Raw genomic sequence first — 20739 nt, forward strand, 5'->3', positions numbered from 1 at the left:
CGGCGGCCTCGGATCCCTCCGCGGGGAGTCACGTGCCCCGCCCCTTGGGGGCGTCGGAGACTCAAAACAAAAACAAGGGGTTGGCGGCGGCCTCCAGCGTGGCGGCGGCGGCGGCGGCGGGGCTCGGAGCGCGGGGCTCGGGGGTGCGGGGCCGGGCTGCGCCCCAGCCGCAGGGGTGGGCGCTCGGGCGCGGGATGCGGCTCGGGCCGTGAGGCGGCGGCGGAGGCGGAGGCGGAGGCGCGGCAGGGGGCAGGCGCCGATGCCGGTCCGGGGGCACCGCTGAGGCGGCGGGGCCGCGGCCTCGGAGACGGGTTGGGACGCCCCCGCCGCGCCCAGTCCTGGCCGGGCCGTGACGCCGCGGGCCGGCGGGAGGCGCGTCTCGGCGAGGTACGTGCGCCCGCCCGGGGCCGCGGGGTCCTTTGTTCGCAGCTGGGCCTCGGCGGCGGCGGCGGCGGGGGACCGCGTCCTCGGCCGGGAGTGTGCGCTGCAGGGGGGGGCGTTGAGGGAGTCTGGGGGCTCCGGGAGCCGAGCCGGAGGCGGTGCCCCCCCGCCCCTGCCCCGGGGGCTCGCTGGGGCGGCGCCGCCTGCATCGACGGCCCCAGGCCCCGCGCCGCTGGATGGACGCGCGTCGGTGGGCACCGGGTGCTGGGCGCGCCGCCCCCCTGCCCTCGCCCCCCGCCCCCCGCCCCGCGGGTGCAGTCTCGGCGGAGCCGGCGGTGCGGCAGCGCGAGGGGCTGCTGGGGCTCGGCTCCCGGGAGGGCGGGGCTCGGCCGCCTCCCTCCAGCCCTTTGTTCGGTCGCGACGCCTCGCACCCCCCTCCCCTGCCGTGCGCGGCCCCGGGTGCTCGCGGCCGGCAGCAGCCCCTCCCCCGGCGGCCTCAGCTGCGGCGGCCCGGCCGGGGCCTCCCGGTGTGACCCTCCTGCCGCGCCCCTCCCTTCCCCCCTCCCCTCCCCTCCCCTCCCGCGCGCCCCTCCGGAGGCCCCGGCACCCACCGGCTCGCCCCTCCCCCCCCCCGGGGGACACCTTCCGACGGCGTCGTGTCTTTGCCGCAGATGAAGGATTTGGGGGCAGAGTACTCGGCAGGTCGTGAAGGGGTCCAGCTCTTCGGATTGCTGAGCCTCTATCTAGAGCAGGAACCGAGATTCCAACCTCGAGAGAAAGGGCTGAGCCTGATCGAGGCCACCCCGGAGGTGAGCTCCCAGGGAAGGGATCTTGGTCACGAGCTGGTAGGCCTTGGAGAAGGAGGACTGTGGTTGTGGTTGTGGTGGTTGTGGTTGTCTTTTGCCCCCAGTTGAATCAAGATTAAAGGCTCTAAGTTTCTTAGCACCAAAATGTGTCTTCTCGAGTACTGAATTTTTACAGGGTTACGCAAGAACGAAAATGATGCTGACCGTAGAGAAGTACTCCTAAGTGGCACCCCCAGCCTGCAGCCTCTGGGTGGATTATGGAAATACCCTCTGCCCATGAAATACTTTATGTATTTATGTATTTATTTATTTTTATGATAGTCACACAGAGAGAGAGGCAGAGACACAGGCAGAGGGAGAAGCAGGCTCCATGCACCGGGAGCCCGACGTGGGATTCGATCCCGGGTCTCCAGGGTCGCGCCCTGGGCCAAAGGCAGGCGCCAAACCGATGCGCCACCCAGGGATCCCCTGAAATGCTTTATTCAAAAAAAGAAATCTAAGAGCCTGCTATAAAGAAAACAAACTGTCTCCATTATGGGGGAATTATATTTGCTACAATCCTCCGGAAGTGTGGCAACAGTTCACTTTATATCGGATTGCTAAAGCTCTTTTATGCTATGTATTTTTAAAAAGCCATGATATCTATACGTATCTTGTATCTGAAAAAGTGTGTGTTTAATGATACCACTCTTTCTTCCGTACTCTCGAAGATTAAGAAAAAAATTACCTTATTTGAATATACTTGTGTGCCATCTATCCAATTTTTAGAAAGTCACAGCTTTGGCTCTTGGTTTTTATTGCAGGATGATAACACTTTGTGTCCAAGATTGAGAAATGCTAAAGTAGAAGATTTAAGGAGTTTAACCAACTTTTTTGGGTCTTGCACTGAGACTTTTGTCTTGGCTGTCAATATTCTGGACAGATTCTTGGCTCTTATGAAGGTATTTAAACATTTTTGTGTATGCATCTTTTATTTTTAAACCTAGTGCCCAGCACAGTGCCTGACATAACAAGGGTTTGAGAAATGTTGGACAACTGAAAGGAACTATGTCATTACACAGAAACATTTTTAATTGGAAATTGTGATCTTTAGTGCCAGATTAAGAGACTACAGAATTAACTGTGTTGTATTTTAAGTTGGTTTTACTATTACCTTTTATATACCTTCTCTTTGAAGATGTTACAAAACGAAGGTAACACCGTTTTTAGGTATTCCCTGCATATGTATACAGTCCTCAAAATAAGGTTTTCATATTTTTGTCTTCCATCGTATTTCTCTTGGAATTTAGTTGTTTTTAGTGCCGAAACATGTTAAAGGTGACCTACTGCTTTCCCTGTGAAAAGTCTTTTCAAAGCAGGGAGCCATAGTCTTACTAACCAGCAACTGTTAGAAAAATGTGGTGATTCTTCTGCCAATAGGATTGCTGTCAGCTGCTGGGTCAGTTTTCGGGGCACTGCAAAGAAAAGGGCAGCCATCTGTCCATGGCAGCTTTTACATATGCTCCACTCTGCACAACTGATGCAGTATTTCTCTTGGGCAAATTTGCATTGAAATGTGGGATGATACTTAAAAATAAATAGAGAAGAAGATTAAAAAAAAGATGAGTTGCATGTATTATTTTTATGTCCAAAGAAGTATATGTTGTCTTGGTGTTGAAAGGCTTAGTTTACTTTGGGGGAGACTGTACTATTATGATTTCATATTTGAAATACAAAGTATAATTCATTGTTGGAAACCTACCTTTTGAATTTGCATTTAAATTACGTAATTTAAATGCTTAACATGTGTTTTTTATTTATTTTATTTTTTTAACATGTGTTTTTTAAAATGGGAAATTAAGTCTGTTTAAAATGAAAAAATGATTAAGTATAAATGTGAATTAAGGATAAGTATATGAAGCAGCTAGATTGTGTTCTGTCTTAAGAGTTAGGGACATCATTATAATATTCTTTCAAGTATCTGCTTTGCTACGTCAGAGTGACAGTTGTTAGAAGAAGCCTTTGTTCTTTGTTTTTCAGGTGAAACCTAAACATCTGTCTTGCATTGGAGTCTGTTGTTTTTTGCTGGCTGCTAGAATAGTTGAAGAAGAATGCAATATTCCATCCACTCATGATGTAATCCGGATTAGTCAATGTAAATGTACTGCTTCTGACATAAAACGGATGGAAAAAATAATTTCAGAAAAATTGCACTATGAATTGGAAGCAACTACTGCCTTAAACTTTTTGCACTTATACCATACTATTGTACTTTGTCATACATCAGAAAGGTCAGTGGGATTACAAATAAAGATTTTGTACTTAAGCTAACAGTTACAGTGCCAGTGAAATTTATATTTTTACTCTTCTAAAACTTTTAATTTGGACTTTTAACAGCAGTTTCTTAAAATTATTTATTAAATTTCCAAAGATTTAAATGTTTGTCCTATTTTTTCATTGTATAGGAAAGAAATACTAAGTCTAGATAAACTAGAAGCTCAACTGAAAGCTTGCAACTGCCGACTCACCTTTTCAAAAGCAAAAGTAAGTTAATTTCTTGCTTACATATGTCTCACTGTTTCTGTTTTAAATTTATAAAAAATACTTATCCCCCCCCCTTTTTTTTAGCCATCTGTGTTAGCTTTGTGCCTTCTCAATTTGGAAGTAGAAACTTTGAAATCCATTGAATTACTGGAAATTCTTCTGCTTGTTAAAAAACATTCCAAGGTAAATTATCTTCAGTTCTTATTCTTTTTTTTTTTTTTTTTTTTTTCAGTTCTTATTCTTTAAAGCAGATTTCTAGTGTTTCATCCTCTCTCCTCCCCCACCCCCATGGTGATTCAAACATTAAATAATACTTTATGGGGCTCTTGACTTTTACACTTTTATCTTGTAGCTCAAGTGTTGAAGTTCTCAAAATGCAGATTTGACCCAGACAATGTTAAGCTGGAAGGGAACCTGATCACTTAGTCTAGCTTCTTTCTGTGTTCAGATGTTGTCCCTTCTATAGTATTCTCACCGGTTGGTAACACAGCGGTCCACATTGCTACTTGCACGTTGTTCTGAAGTAGACTTAGTAAATAAACTAATGGCAGTCCATTACATCCTTAGGGTTGGATCATCATCCCATTAGTAGCATTACCAAAATACCTTCTGCCATCTTTTTCTTTTTAAACCTCTTAGTCTGGCCAGCCCAATAAGTTTTGCAGTAACAGGTGTTAGCACTAATAGGGACTGCTTTGGGAGCTTCATTAGCACCAAATAGGGCAGACTGTGAGAGGCACGATGTCTGATATTCTGGTTGGACCAGAAGAATCTTAGACAATCGGTAACAAAGGCTTGTGGCCAGGAAGTTGGTGGACTAAAAGGGCTTGGGAATCATTTAACGTAGGCTTGTAGTTAGAATGTCTAGGTGATAGTCACAAGCAGAAGTAATACGAGTATCCAACTTAAATAGTGGTTTTGGAAGCCAAGCATGGATATGAGACACGGAGTCACAATGACCAAGATTTGAACCTAATGATGGGGAGAAGAGAATATTGATGCCACTGAGGGAAGTTTGAGAGAAACCAGTTTGTGATCAAAGAAATACGATTTTAGGTACTTGTATATCTTTCAGGTGGGTAGGTATTTAGAAGATATTTAGCAATCTGGAATAAAAATTCAGAAGATAACTTGTAGCTGGAGATTTGAGATTTTAAATTTCTCATGAAGAAATAGTAGTAGAAACCATACCAAACTTGTGGGAGTTCTTTGCTTAGGGATCAGTTAAAACTCTGGGTTTTCATTGTTGGTGGTTTCCCCCTTAGGCAAGGGAAGGGAGGGTACATTAGTCAAGTGCACTGTTGGGTTGGAAAAAGGTTTTCAAGAAGTATTCCCAAATCAGGAGTATTGAATTTTGATGAGAGACTCAGTGTAAAAAAGAATTGAGGGAGGCTATTAGATACCTAGGAGATGTCTGTAGAACAAGAAGGGATTCCAGCCATATTGCAAGGGGATTAAGATGGAGCTAGATTAGGTGGTAATGGAGACCATGATGATAAAAAGTTCTCTTCTGTTTGTGATGAAAATGCCTTTTTTATGAAGCATTTTGTTTTTAACAGATAACTTCTAGCTTTCATTTATTTTATTTTATTTTTTTAATTTTCATTTATTTATGATAGTCACAGAGAGAGAGAGAGAGAGAGAGGCAGAGACACAGGCAGAGGGAGAAACAGGCTCCATGCACCGGGAGCCCGACGTGGGATTCGATCCCAGGTCTCCAGGATCGCGCCTCGGGCCAAGGGCAGGCACCAAACCGCTGCGCCACCCAGGGATCCCTCTAGCTTTCATTTAAATCATAAATTTATTAGTTTTAATTTAAACCTTCTGTAATAATATCTGCAAATATCTTAAGTGAAAATTTGTTAGTTGAAATAAATTGGGGCACTCCCCAGTGGTGGAGAAACTGTGCTCTTTGGGAAGTTCCTCTTCTGTCTTATTGCTAACTTCTCCATTAGTGTATATCTAGTGTCTTAATGTAAATGCATAATTTTAGCAGTCCATTCAATGCTGTGTTATAGAGGGCTAAATTATGTTAAATTCCTTTCATTGAGACTATTAAAGAATATACTTAATAATTGATCGGTTTAACAAATCTAATGTTTTTAGGTCAGTGTTTTTTCTTAAAATAGGCAGAGCTTTTTATTAGGTTCTATGTAAATTATTTATACCTATGGTGCTCCTCCTTTAAACCAGTGGTTACTGGATTTTGACCGCCCGTTAGAATTGCAGAGCTTTAAAAAATCTTTTTGCCCAGGTCATATCCCATATCAAATAAGAATATCCGGTGGTGGGAGCCAGGCATCAGTATAATTTAAGCATTTTAGGGTGATTGTAGGGTAGTTAACCTCTTCATTAACATTTTTTTCCAGGTTAATGACACCGAGTTCATTTATTGGAGGGAGTTAGTTTCTAAATGCCTCGCCGAATATTCTTCTCCTGAATGTTGCAAACCAGATCATAAGAAATTGGTTTGGATTGTTTCAAGGCGCACAGCCCAGAGCCTCCACAACAGCTACTACAGTGTTCCTGAGCTGCCAACGATACCAGAGGGGGGTTGTTTTGATGAAAGTGAAAGGTAAGCAGGTTCCTTGACTAATTAGACTTTCCCATAGTAAATAATACTGATTTTATACTCAAAATGGAACCTGGGAATATTACAGGGTATTAGAGAAAGCTCCTACTCCAATAGCATCATTGCTTCAGGTGAGAAAATTAGCTAGAGGTAGTTTTATTAAAGTAGGTGATGATTTAGAAGTATGCTCTTCTCCTCCCCCCTTTTCATTCTTTATTTAAAAACAAAAAAATAAAAATAAAAACAAACCATGATGCTCTGCATTACATCCCCAAGACTTGTAACTGGAATTTTGTACCTGTTGAGCATTTTCACCTGCTTCATTCCCTGCCTCTAGCAACCACCAGTCTGGTTCTCTGTATCTATGAGTTCTGATTTTTATTTTTTGTTTATTCTTAGATTCCACATATAAGATCATACGGTATTTGTCCTCCCTCTGTCTGGACTTTTTTCATTTCTTCCCTTTGTGAAAACTGGTTGTTTCACATCTCCTTTGCTCTTTGAAATATAGTTTAGTTTAAAAACAAAACCTGAAATGGCATTCTGGGCTTTTCAGGGTTAGTATGAATTCCTAATATGGTGCCGTGGGAAGAGGCTGTGGGTTAAATGATTGGAACGTAAAGGAAACCACCACCACTAACATGGCAGACTGCTTTAGATATTTTTACCATTTTGGCAAATGGCATTGTCTTGTTCAGAGTTAATTTTTGTTCATAAAATGAATGATTTTATTAAATTTGGTTATTTTATGCTATAAAGAATGAGAAGTTTAGTTTTTATAGCTTACTGGTTTCTTGGTTTGAGAATATCAGGGATACAATTATTAATGCAAGAAAGACATCAAAACCATGTGAGGGGAGATACGTTGTCCTTTGTCTCCATTTATTGGATTTGAAATGCTTAGAGTTGTATAGTTGTTGATATTTATTAACTGGTACAAGAATAATAGTTTGGCAGATAGTAATTTGTCTAAACATCTTAAAACCTATATTTTCTAAGGAGATTACAATTCATTTTAGGAAGTCCTAATAAGTTAAATTTTGTCTCTATAAAGCTTAAATTTTGAATATAAAAATCCTGAGACTAGAGATATGTGCTTAGTAGTTTTATTTGGCTTATAAAATCTTTTAAGTATTTTCTAAATAATGATCTCTCATGAATAAATAAAATATTTTAAAAAATAATGGAATCTTCTTTGTCTCTTTTCCTCCCTTTTAGTGAGGACTCTTGTGAAGATATGAGTTGTGAAGAGAGTCTCAGCAGCTCTCCTTCCAGTGATCAAGAGTGCACTTTTTTTTTCAACTTCAAAGTGGCACAGACACTGTGCTTTCCATCTTAGAAATCTAATTGTTCTGTCAGAATTTAAAGTGTATGTACAGGTTTCAAAGCAATAAATGGGGGAGTAGGTAGTTTTCTGGTCCATCCCCCATCTAGGCAGAAATTGCATAGACTGGAACACCTACCTTCTATTTATTATTCAGATCAGATCTGGCCTATTTTCATATTTAATCCTAAGCCATCAAATGGGTTAGTGCCTCTTAAACAAGTAACAATGTTTTACACATTGGCACTTTATTTTTCTCATTGATCTTTAGCTACTTGGGGAAGAGGGAAGGTGCTGATACCTTCAATTTGTTACTTTTCAAAGAGATTTTTAAAGATGAATAGTGTAGCTTAAACTTTTTATAAAGCTTTCACGTGTCTTTATTTAAACAGATTGGGAGTGTACAAGTGCTTCCTCAACAGGGACAGTGGATAACCTTTTAATGGTTTATCATATATCTCCCCTACTCTCCAGTCACAGAACAGAGAATATACTCCAATGTCAAACCCCTTTTTTTGTTGTTTTGTTGTTTTTTAAGTGATCATGTACTCTCTGATGCAGACTCTATAAACTTAGGAATTATAATATTGACATTTCTGTGAATTTTAGTATATAATGTGTTAATTGAAGTTTCTGCTAAAGCAGAAATACTTGACAGGTTATGGTTGTTAGATAGTTGCATTTCTAATGCCTAAGTATTGTCAGACTATAGTATTATGTTACTAATACAATCCATAATCCGTTAGTTATGCATGCACCTGTATGAAAGCAGTGCAGGAAGTTGAAAAGAACTAGGTAACTGTGGAAGTGATAAATGATGATCCTAGTAGCACATTTTTTTTCATTTTCTTATATTAAAAAAGTCTGCATGATTATGTTTATTTTCTTTGTAATTCACATTTTAAAAATAATGATATTAGTATATGGGTGCCAAGACTGAACATGAAGTAAAAAAAAAAAAAAAAAGTTAAGTGTTTGTAGTATTCTAGTTTTAAGCATATGTGTGCTGGTACAGCCATAAGAATAGGGATTTACAAACTCTGTGCACATGAGATTTTGTACAGAGAATCTTTTTAATTTTATATATTGTATATGAAAATGTAAATTTAAAAAATGTACATAAAAATACTGTATTTTTTTACTGTGTGCGTGGTAGTCTAGTCATTGCATGTAAATATAATTTATTGTGTATTCTGTACTATAAATCATACATTGGTGACTTACTTTTTTAATGTAAGTCAACATCCATTGGATGTTTTCTGAAGTGGATCTTTTTGAAGTAATCATAGATTACAACTCGAAATAAAAATATTAATAAGTTATATTCTTTGTTTGCGATTGTATCTTAATTTTTTGGTTCAAAAGAAAAAGTACTTGCTGTATTTCCATGGGAAAGCTTGAAGTGAGGCTGGAGTGCCTCCAAGATAAGCTCTCTTATCTGGTTACCAGAAGTTCTCTAGGTAGTATTTCTTCATCACAGTTTGGCCCTCAGCCTTGCGAGATACTGAAAGCAAATCTGTCACTTGAGAATTGACCTCTCTCTGGACTTAAATGAAACAAAAGAGGGATGTATTGACCCATGACCCAGATGCCTATTAATTTATAGTGAAAGGCCACAGGTATCAAGTACACCAGAATGCTCCAGCTGGAAGATCGATACAGTTTCTTTCTGCAGACAGGCCAATTTCTAATTGGAAGGTTGCTTGGCAAATAAACACAATGAGGGTACTGTGACTGACCCTGCCAGCCTCTGGCTTTTTGGACCTTTTTTTTCCAAGACTTAGGCTTGTTTTATAAGTCATGGTGGGGTTTTTGGGGGGCAGAGGGGCATATATTTTCCCTCTGGCTTAATTTTGTAGACCTTTGTTTTCTCTAGTTGGTTGGAAAATCATACTGAAAGTGGTTTTAACGTAATTCTGGTACGTCTTCTACCTTAGAGATCGGCCACTTTTTCCTAACCCTCCTAGTGGAGATTTGTGACTTGAAGATGACCCTCCCCTTCCTACTAAGTAGTTTGGGTAAGTAGTGGACAGGATATTCCGCTTTCCGATTTTGATTTGTTGAGGTGTAAAGTCACTTGTGGCTTTCCAAATCTTAAAACCCTCTTCAGTTCCTCCAGGGTTTGATTGCTTTTCTGACTAGATGCTCTTACTATGTGAATCTGCACACATGGTTTCATTTGTTGCCCTTTATGGTTTTCAGCATATTTCGTCTAGCCATCCTTACGGAGCTTCCCACGTGTTTATTCACAAGGGCTACCCCACTTGGAGGTCTCTGATCCCCAAACCTGCTCTTCCTGTGCGTCTACCCCACGGAGTAGCTATTCTGTTTATTCAAGTTGGAGACCTATGTGATATCCGCATCTCCTCCCACCTGCCCACCAGGCATTTCCGTTTATCATTTACATGATTTCATCTATGCTGTATGGCTCTACTCTGTCTCTTCTGCTGCTGGCTTGGTTCGGTCCTGTACTCTATCAGCAGGGTCCCAGCAGTATCCTTGTCATTTCCTAGCTGTGGCGTGCACACTTTGTCGCTTCTGCTGTTCTGCTTGCTGTAGTATCACTGCCTGGTCCCTGGGTCTCCAGCCATTTGACCCTCAGGAAGTGAGTTTGGGCAAATAACATGTTTTAATCACCTGTCACACTCCGTTTAATACTCTGGTCAACTGTGGCTGCGTTAGTGGAATAACACTTCTTAAGACAGTTTTAACCATGTTCTTTGTCAAGGATGTGACCTTTCCTTTTATTTCAACACTAGGTTCTACCATGTTTCCCCTGCCTCCTACCCTCCCCTCTGCACAGACAACATGCCAGCTTATTTTAGGTGACCTATTTTTATTAGATTATTAGATGGACGAAGGCCATGTACTTTGCATTTGTCTTTTTTGAACTGAGTTTTTCTAATTATTTGTACCAGAAATTGGTCAACAACCTACTAGCAAGTCAGGTTGTGTGGTAGATAGTTTCCCAATAGCTAATGGGTCTTCCCATATACACACTACTCTTCCCATCAAGAAAGAGGTGAATGGACTCTGTTCCCCTTGAATTTCAGCTGGCCTTGTGCCTGGTTTTGCTTACTAAAGTGCAATGGCAGAAGTTCAGGGTATGTCCAACTCTAGGCTTTATGAAGACTGGCAGCTTCCCTTTTATCCTTGGAGGCAAGCCACCATGCTGCAAAGAAGCTCAGGTTGGATTACTGAAAGATGAGAGGCCAGGTGGAGAGAGGCTCTTTGGAGGATGAGAGATCATCTTGGATGTTCTAGTGCCAGCTAAGTTCCCAGCTGGCGGCAGCTTGCAATGAGGTATCCTCAGCTACACAGAGCTGAGGAACCACCTAGCTCACCCCACTCAACCCACAGACTCATGAAAATAATCAATTGTTCTAAGCCAGTAGGTTTTAGGGTGGTTTGTTATGCAGCAATGGTTAATTGAGCCAGGCTGTTTGTTATTTATAGTCCAATGGTGGTTATCTCTCAATGATAAGATTACAGGTGATTTTTTTTCCCCTAAATGCTTCTCTGTAGTTTCCATTTTTTTTTCCTTTAAACATGGATTTGAATTATTAGTGAATTCACAGAGTAAAGAATAAATTCATAAAACAGACCCTGATTATATCCTTTCTTTGATGAAAATCCTTAATGGCTTCACACTGCTCCTTAGCATCAAGTTCAAACTCCTTACCGTGGCTTTCAAGACCCTGCTTGATTTGATCTCTGTTTAAGCCTCATCCCTCATGGCATCCACATACACCTTTCTAGCCTAATTGCATTGCAGCTCCTCGCATTCACCGTGCTTTCGCTCACCTCAGAAACTTCATGCACACTCTTTCATCTGCCTGGAACACCTTTCCTATCATCCTCACCTAGCAAACTCCTCCTACTTTCCACCTTACAAGTCATTTCATTTATCCCTCAGATATTTGGGTGCCTCTTATGTACCAGGCACTACAATAGGAATTTGATATATAAAACCAAACACAACATACAATGTCTCTGCCCTCATGCAACTTACATTGTAGTGGTTGAAACCAAGTAATTCACAGCAAAGAATATAATTTTTAAAGGTAATGGTAATAATTTCTTCCAAGGAATCTTTCTGAAACTCCTTTACTTTCCTCTCTTTCTCAGTGCTACATGTTTCCATAAAACTGTATTTCTATTATCCTAGCAGTTAAAGCCTTGCTTATCTGTCTCCCTTTTGTACTTACCTTACCTGTCTGACCCCAGAAGACAGGGACTGTTTGTCTTATTCATTGTTGAATCCCCAGCACCCAGCATTGTATCTGGTCCAAACTCCTCCTCTAGCTGTTACTCATAACAAGTAACTTACTGACCATTTAATATGTTTCAGACACCTTGCAAGAATTATTTAATTTTTTAAAAGATTTTATTTATTTATTCATGAGAGACATAGAGAGGCAGAGGGAGAAGCAGGCTCTATGTGGGGAGCCCGATGCAGGACTCGATTCCAGAACCTCGGAATTACAGCTTGAACCAAAGGCAGACCCTCAACCACTGAGCCGCCCAGGTGCCCCAAGAATTATTTAATTTTTACCACAATCTATTAGACAAATACTGCTATTGGTCCCATTTTACAAGGAAAGAAAGTAAGGATTACAGAAGTACTTGGCCATAGATCTGCTAAGGAGCAGGGCTGAAATTCAAACCAAGTCTGTCTGCCAAACCTATGCTCTTTGTTAATCATGATACTAAACAACTACCCAAAATGTTGATGGTGCTCATTAAACAGTTATTGAGTGAATGAAATAAAAGTTCTTATAAAGAAAATCCTTCTCATTATACCAGTAAGATAAGCCACAGTATTCTTCTCTTCCATATTTAAGTGCTCTCACCCATATAAAGAAAAAGTGGCTAAGATTTAGAGGTAAAATATCTTTAATTGCCCAGGAGCCAAAAGTAGTAATATAAAAATTCAAGACAGTATAGTGGTAGAGAAAATGAGGTCTCATCGAAAGCTGGGGATTTTGGGCAGCCCGGGGGGCTGAGCGGTTTAGCACCTGCCTTCAGCCCAGGGCGTGATCCTGGAGACCTGGGACCGAGTCCCGTGTCGGGCTCCCTGCATGGAACCTGCTTCTCCCTCTGCCTGTGTCTCTGCCTCTCTCTCTCTCTCTCTCTCTCTCTCTTTCTCTCTCTCTTTCATGAATAAATAAATAAAATCTTAAAAAAAACAAAAAACAAAAAAGCTGGGTTTTTTTTTTTTTTTTTTAATTTTTATTTATTTATGATAGTCACACAGAGAGAGAGAGGCAGAGACACAGGCAGAGGGAGAAGCAGGCTCCATGCACTGGGAGCCTGACGTGGGATTCGATCCCGGGTCTCCAGGATCACGCCCTGGGCCAAAGGCAGGCGCTAAACTGCTGCACCACCCAGGGATCCCAAAAGCTGGGGGTTTTAATTTGTCCTGGAAACTTCTTTGTGCTCAGGCATGTGGGTCCTTTCCTGTCCCTAGTTCCTTTTTACACTTTGGTTATAGTTTATACTTTATCAATACCTCGGGTTCCAAGGCCCACAGTCATTCAGTGTTAAAGGGAGTGGAACCTTGTGTTAATAAAAGACTGTTTTGTTAAAGGCTTGCTTGCCCTTTGCCTGTCTTACTGTTATCCAATATAGTAATCATTTCCCACTTACTCATTTATGTTCTGGGATTTTTCCAGTAATTATTTCATGTGTCTATGGTTTATCCCTTTGCCTAAACTCTAAGCTTCTCATGAGAAGAGACCATTTTCCTTCCTTTTTATCATTCATGCTTCCTTTTTATCATTCATGGTGCCTAATATGATGTTGGGTAAAACATGTCAACATTTTTCTACGTGTGTCCCACCTGATGGTGCCTTTTTGATTCCTGATTGCAGTGATTCAGTTTGTAAAGATGAAAACTTCCATGCACGCAGGGATGCATTCACCCTCTCCAAAATTAGGATTTCCCATCGTTAGTAAGGCCTGCAGAGGGCCATAGGCCACTGCTACAGTGTGCACCTTAGTGGTCACTGAGTATGTGACCCGATTGGCTGTTACCTAAACAGCACAAACTGTTTGTGCCTCAGTTTCTCTATTTGTATAAAAGGTCAATAACATTTCTTACTTGTGCTTGGTACAGAAATGTGCTGCCTAGATGGGAGTGCTTTGGGCACAAAACTTTCAGCTAACAATCCCTTTGAGGCAACAGACTCAGAGAGCAGCCTGACCCAAGGTCATGCCCTGCCTGGGACGGCCCACATCTATCTATGACAGATTAAGGTGAGAGGAGGTGTAAAGGCATGGTCACTTTGGTCCAACACAGGACAACCTGATTGGATCATTTTGGTCTCAGAGCTCCCCTTGGGATTGGCTGAGGTTGTCATTGGGCCCTCATTGTGGCTCACTTCCCTGTACCCAGACTTGCTTCCTTTCCCTCTCTGCCATGGATGTGAATCCCAAAAGTGCTTCCCAATGAACAACCTGTGCCCAAAGTCTGTGCCCTCAGACTTTGTCTCAGAGTCCGCTTCCTGAATATCACCACCAGCAACACTGCCTTGTGGAGTTACTGCGTATATGGAATGACATGATAACACATGATGAAGAATTTGAAACAGTGCCTGATATACATCCAGTAACTATTGGCTATAATAATATTACCCACTTTTCCCCTACCTTCTTCCCTAAGATAAGACTCAATAATTTATTCAACAATTATCAAGCTACTATGATACACTGATTTTCGTTATAGGTACTGAGGATGCAAAAAGGAATAAAAAGGTTGAAATAGAGCTACCCTACAATGCATAAATTGCACTACTAAGTATTTACTCAAAGGATACAAACATAGTGATTTGAAGGGGCACCTATACCCCAATGTTTATAGCAGCAATGTCCACAACAGCCAAACTATGGGCAGATGAATGGATAAAGAAGATGTGGTATGTATATACAATGGAATATTACTCAGCCATCCGAAAAAAGAAATCTTACCATTTGCAATGACATGGATAGAACTAAAGGGTATGATGCTAAGTGAAACAAGACAGAGAAAGACAGTTATCATAAATCTCACTCTTATGTGGAATTTAAGAAACAACACAGAGGATCATAGGAGAAAGGAGGGAAAAATGAAACATGAAATCAGGGAAACAAACCATAAGAGACTCTTAACTCTGGGAAACACACTGAGGGCTGCTGGAGGGGAAGGACGTGGAGGATTGGGTAACTGGGTGATGGGCATTAAGGAGGGCACATGATGTGATGTGCCCTGGGTGCTATATGCAACTGATGAATCACTAAACTCTACCTCTGAAACTAAAGACAAAACAACGGACGTCTTTCCACTGAGAAGCTCATACTCTGAGGGGAGAGGCAGATGTATCAATTACTATGCAAAGTAAGAAGCACAATAATAGAAATATGTTTAAGACGCAGTGTGGCATCCTAGCCTTGCCTCTGAATGGATCCTCTAATCTTCTGGATGGAACTAAAGATCACTTGGTGGGATTCCAGTCATTCTAGGGGGGCCTGGATGGTGCATCCTCTTTCCCGTGCCCCTGACGTCGCTGTTCTTTCTGTAGTGCATTCGGTCATTCTTACTTTTAGAAAATCTTTCCTTTGGCTAAAGATTCTGAGTCTGATAAAAATACCTCCAACAGGGTTTATACTTTAATAGGATTCAGAAACGATGGTTTGAGTACCTGTTCCCTGTGAGTCTAGTTTTGGACAAGAGTATGTATGAGTTTGGATTCCTGAGGAAGCAGATGTTGAGATGAAGTCCCAAGTGCAGGGGGTTTGTTTGTGGGTGGTGCCTGTGAACAGGAACGTGGGAGGAGGGCGGGTTAGCAGGGAGAGCCAGAGGCTGGGACACACACCTGACAGAGACTTGCCCAACCTGGGCCTTTGGAACACAAGTTGCCCATTGGAACAGCTTCATGTTGATGGAAATGACCAGGGTTGGCACGCCCGGTGCTGGTCACTGACCACCGTCTGTTCCCAGAGAGCATGGCTTCAGCTTGAATTCTCAGGTGGCTCCTGAAGGGGCTGCAGCCGGAACCTGTCTGCAGCTGGCCTCCTTGCAGCAGCATGGCAAGTTCTTTCTGGAGGGAGATCCAGATGGTGCATCTCTAAGGGGCTATAGCACATACCTTCTCTGTGCACGTTTTTTGATCTGAAAAGGGGAGATACTAAGTGGCAAAAATTCTTGACAAAACCACTCCATTCAAACTCCTGCACTAAGAGACTTGAGCAAATTTTAACAGGCTTCTAGCAGCTTAAGGCTATGTCCCTGGGACCACCCTGCCCCCATGGCTGACAGGAGAACTTACCGTCTGTGCCAGCCATCACCTGACCTCCCATTGCTTCGGCACTTACTAAAAAGAGCCGACAAATGAGAATCCTTTTTCTATCCCTTTGATAAGTGCTCGGGAGTGTCTTTCTCACCTATCTGAAAGCCATTCCTCTGTGATGTAGTCATTAGGAAGGGTAGGGCTTCTGTCTCCCAGCCTCTGTGGGAGGATAGCCTCCGAACTGCCACTGCCGTAACTGCTGGATGGTGGACAGAGCTGGCCCAACCACATTTACACTCACCAACTCTGGGATTTTTCATTGAGCCTCCGATCAGCTTTTTATCCGCCTGGTGTCTCTTTTCAGTGCTTTGGTTAATGTCTACTTATGCATATCTTTTTATTAACTTATTTTATTTAAATTCAATTAGTTAACTATAGTGTTATCATTAGTTTCAGACGTAGAGTTCAGTGATTCATCAGTTGCACATAACACCCAGTGCTCATCACATCATCTGCCCTCCTTCATGCCCGTAATCCAGTTACCCCATCCCCTCACCACACCCCATCCAACAACCTTCAGTTTGTTTTCTGTTATTTTTGCTTATCTTTGACAATACTAAGATCTGCTTTTCCTACCTAACAGTGCTGCGAGGACTGGACAAGTTAATGGAGAAAATAAAAGGATTTTGTAAACTGTAAAGCTCTTCACGAATACAAGTGATTGTCAATGTGAAAGCATTGCATATATTTTCCTGAGAGACAATTTTTAAAAAATACATCAAAATATTTTTTATTAATATATCTCCTTTCTGAAAATGTAAACTGTATAGAGAAAAATGTATAGAGAAAGTGGTAATTCCTACAATGCCGTCCCTCACAGATACTGTCAACAAAATGATTTTTATCATTTTATTCTTTTTATGCAAGCATAAACATATAAACTTAATTTTTTTTTAATATATGTAAGATTCTACTCTGAAACCCACTTTTCTCAATGTGTTAGGGCGTATGTCAGTGTTTTTTTTTTTTTTTTTTAATTTTTATTTATTTATGATAGTCACACAGGGAGAGAGAGAGGCAGAGACACAGGCAAAGGGAGAAGCAGGCTCCATGCACCGGGAGCCCGACGTGGGACTCGATCCCGGGTCTCCAGGATCGCGCCCTGGGCCAAAGGCAGGCGCCAAATCGCTGCGCCACCGAGGGATCCCCATATGTCAGTGTTAATTGATATCCTTCCTTATTTTTTAATGGCTCTGAAGTGTTTCATTGTATGCTTATGGGACAACTTATTTCAGATCCTCTTCTTTTTTTTTTCTTTCTTTTTTTTTTTCAGATCCTCTTCTAACGGATACTTACTTGGTTTCCAGTTCAGTATTTTTAATAAAGCAACAATAAACATTCTTATCCATACATTTCTGTTTTCCTATATAATTTCTTTAGTATACATTAAAATTTAAGTTTATTTATTATTTTTAGTAATCTCCACACCTACTGTGGGGCTCAAACTTAAAACCCTAAGGTCAAGTGTTGTGTGCTCTTCTGACTGAGCCAGTCTAGATATCTCTCTGTAGGATACATTTCTAGAAGTGAAATTCCTGGGTGTATTCTAAAGGAATATATATTTTAAACTTTCTATCTTGTCAACCTGTTCTCCTGAAAGGTTGTATGGAATTATTCTCCCATCAATGAACATGTCAATGACTTTCCTTACTTCAGCACCAGAGGATTTTGATGGGGATGAGGGAGGGAGAGGTCAGAAAAAGTGAATGGGATCATACCTTTTTTTTTTTTTTTTTAAGATTTTAAAATTATTTATTTATTCATCAAGGACAGAGAGAGAGAGAGAGAGGCAGAGACATAGGCAGAGGGAGAAGTAGGCTCCCTCCGGGGGGAGCCCCATGTGGATCCTGCCCTGAGCTGAAGGCAGATTCTCAACCACTGAGCCACTCAGGCATCCCGGGAACATTAGATTCCTAAAGGGCTCAGAGGGAGGTGTCACTGTAGAAGGGATGGGGGAGGGGAGGTAAGCACTGACCCCTACAAAAGCTGGACCTAGCAAACAACCTGCTGCCTGCTTTCCATTTGGTTCCAAGTCCCCGCTTGCCTGATATTGGGCAACACACATGCCAGGCCACCAGAATGGCAGGACTCCTTTTCATAGGATGTGGCAGGCAGACAACTGTAAGGGGCTCGTCCTGGGCCTGGGCAGGCTAAAGCCTTTCTGCACAGTGTTCAAGAAAGCCCTGCCTGCAGCTATACCTGCCTGGCTCAAGCTCTTGTCCCATCTTGTACATTAAAGAGGAACAAGGTTGACGTGTCCCACAAAGGAGAGCTGATCAAAGGCTAGACAAGGTGCCAACTCTCAGAAGTGGTGCTGTGCCTGAACTTGGAGCCTGCCCTCAGGAACAGACATTTATCTTGGTTGCTCCAGTGAAGGCTTTCATGCTATTTTTGGGTGGGGTATCTGGGCTGAAGAAGGAGGAAGAGGATGACAGGGAGTCACATTTTACCTGTTTCCATCTTATGTTGTACCAGCTACCAGGGTTCTTCCCTTACCCCTCCACCTTTCTTTCCTTATTAATTTCTCTTAAGTTGAAAAGATTTGAATGCATAACTCATGGAAAAACCAAAACACAAATCTAAAGGTCATCCATTATGCATCTATTCTAATGCCATGAATGTCTTCATGATGTATATTAACTGCCAGCTGTTGTCTCAGGGGTTAGTATTTTTCATGTAGGTTCAGAGTTCCTTTTTCGTTTGCATCTTAAACTAAGCAGCTTTAGGGCTGCATGGCACAGCTGCTTAACAGCTGTTGTCTAGACTTAGGGCAGGACTCCTGTTTGAGATTCAGTGACTTAGCTCCTGTATGCAGTTTCCAGGGCTCTGAGATTTTGGAAATGGCCCAGGGCTGCTCAAGGCAAGACGTGAAATGGTCCTACAAGAGGTGCTTCTCATTTGGGTAACAGAGAACTGTGCTTGCTCACCTGTGGTCAGTCCCAGCACATCTTGGGAATGTTTTCCCTTCCTTTATTGATGCTATTGGAAGAATACCAAAAAAGATGGCACAGAGATATACAGACCTGATTATCCATTTCTTCAAATCATTAGTACTCACTGTTCCTGGTTTGTTTACATCAATGAGATTGTCCTTGGTTGAAGCACACGTAACTTACCATAACCAAAGTCGTGCAATCATGTGCAGTAGATATTTGTTAATTTATCAAGTTGCAGAGGCTAGAAAGGGCCCCAAAATGCTAACAAGGGAATCTGGCCATGCTCAGGGTGACATCACTTTTATGGGGTCACCAGAGGTCAAGGTCAGAATATCAGCTCTGTAGGCCCAGAGCTAGAGTCTAACACATGGAGCACAACAGCCTTTTAGTGAAAGGAAGTGAGGGTACCAACTAGTTAATTAATTAATTAATTAATTAATTTTTTTAACTAGTTAATTTATATTAAAAGATTTCCCTTTCTGGGATCTAGAATGTTAATGCCTGCCATCAAAAACACACCCATTCTGCTAGCAGAATACCCAGGAAATTGAAGCAGGGAACAATGGGTTTGGTTCTGTGCATAATGTCATGCAGACTTGATGAAATTTGATGCATCAGTTGCCTCCAAGCAGCTTTCTACAGTTAATGTGATGGGACTTAGTTCTTTTGTTGTTTGTTTTAAAGATTTTATTTATTTATTTATGAGAGACACAGAGGAAAAAGTCCCTGCAGGGAGCCTGATGCAGGATTCCATCCCACGGACCCAGGATCATGACCTGAGTTGAAGGCAGAGGCTCAGCCACTGAGCCACCCAGGTACCCCTGTTTTTATTGTTTGTGAAACTCTTCTCAGTCATTCGTGTCTATTGCTGTATGAAGAATTAATATCATCCATTACATTTTGATCTGATAATATTACAGAAGATTGTAATTCCCCTACAGGAACTTTATATCTTTTCTTGAAGGACTGAGGGCCCCATGCAATCATTTCAAAACCTACTCTGCTATCCCAGAAGTCCTTTAGTATTAAGCCCCGGGAATTAAGTAGCATGATTTTCCCAGTAGACTTTCTAGTATATTTGTAGAATTGTAATTTTAAAGATAGTTTAGAATTTCCATATACATCAGGTTTTCCTTTTTTAAAAAAAGTACTAAATATAGAGAATACAGAGATAGACACATGTGTTGATTTTCTTCCTTCACTGATCCCCAAAACAGAAAAAAACTCAAAAGGTTCAGGAATAGGAAACACACAGGACTGACAGGAATGTAAAGGATCCTGTGGAGGGGGAAGCAAAAGAGAAGGAGAGAAAACTGCAGATGATAAAAGATGAAAGGAAGGGGAGGGTGCAGTGAGGATTAAAATATGGAAAAAAAGCAGAATTAGCTGTGGAAGCCAATGCAGCCAGGCAAACTCAGTGTGGACAGCTGTTGGAAAGAGCCTGGCTGGAGTGAGGAATCTTGGGTTTTAGTCTTGTATCTGTCAAGCTGTCTGAACTAAGCCAGTTACTCTTCTATTCTGGAGCAAATTTTCCTCTTTATAAAGTGAAGAGATTGGGCTAGGTGACTTTCTGAGGTCCATGTAGCTTTGTCATTCTCATTGCAAAACTTAAGAATAAAATGCTAAAGCAACTTAATATTCTTGTCTTCTGAGAGAGGGTTTCTCAGAGATCCTAGACTAGAGGACTATCATTATTTCTAGTTGTAATCTTTTTTAAGATTTTATCCAGTCTGTGATCCAGTCAAGTCTGTCTTGAGCTTTGTTAATTTTTACTTAGAAAGATAGAACTGATAAATGATTACATAAATAATTATGGTGGGAAATGGAATGATAAACATTAATAAATGGGAATGAGCACATTCAGGACAAA

General features: G+C 41.7%; 1 protein-coding gene across 1 annotated transcript; it reads left to right on the forward strand.

Moving 5' to 3' along the window:
• Positions 1 to 252: 252 nt before the first annotated feature.
• On the forward strand, positions 253 to 8928 carry CCNG2 (cyclin G2). Its single transcript, XM_072810759.1, has 8 exons — positions 253 to 387; positions 1053 to 1190; positions 1991 to 2128; positions 3207 to 3457; positions 3632 to 3710; positions 3795 to 3893; positions 6080 to 6285; positions 7501 to 8928. Exons 2-8 carry the CDS (start codon positions 1053 to 1055, stop codon positions 7619 to 7621), a joined length of 1032 nt encoding a protein of 343 aa, XP_072666860.1. The 5' UTR covers positions 253 to 387; the 3' UTR covers positions 7622 to 8928.
• The last annotated feature ends 11811 nt before the right edge of the window (positions 8929 to 20739 follow it).

Source organism: Canis lupus, chromosome 33 (assembly GCF_048164855.1).
Source record: "Canis lupus baileyi chromosome 33, mCanLup2.hap1, whole genome shotgun sequence".
NCBI lineage: Eukaryota > Metazoa > Chordata > Mammalia > Carnivora > Canidae > Canis > Canis lupus.

What these genes read in the sequence shown, in the direction of transcription:
- CCNG2 (XM_072810759.1), top strand. Translation starts at nt 1,053, where the DNA reads ATGAAGGATTTGGGGGCAGAGTACTCGGCAGGTCGTGAAGGGGTCCAG. An exon ending in CTTTGTCATACATCAGAAAG is followed by an intron (nt 3,458 to 3,631) that starts GTCAGTGGGATT and finishes TTCATTGTATAG; the next exon opens with GAAAGAAATACTAAGTCTAG. An exon ending in TCACCTTTTCAAAAGCAAAA is followed by an intron (nt 3,711 to 3,794) that starts GTAAGTTAATTT and finishes CCTTTTTTTTAG; the next exon opens with CCATCTGTGTTAGCTTTGTG.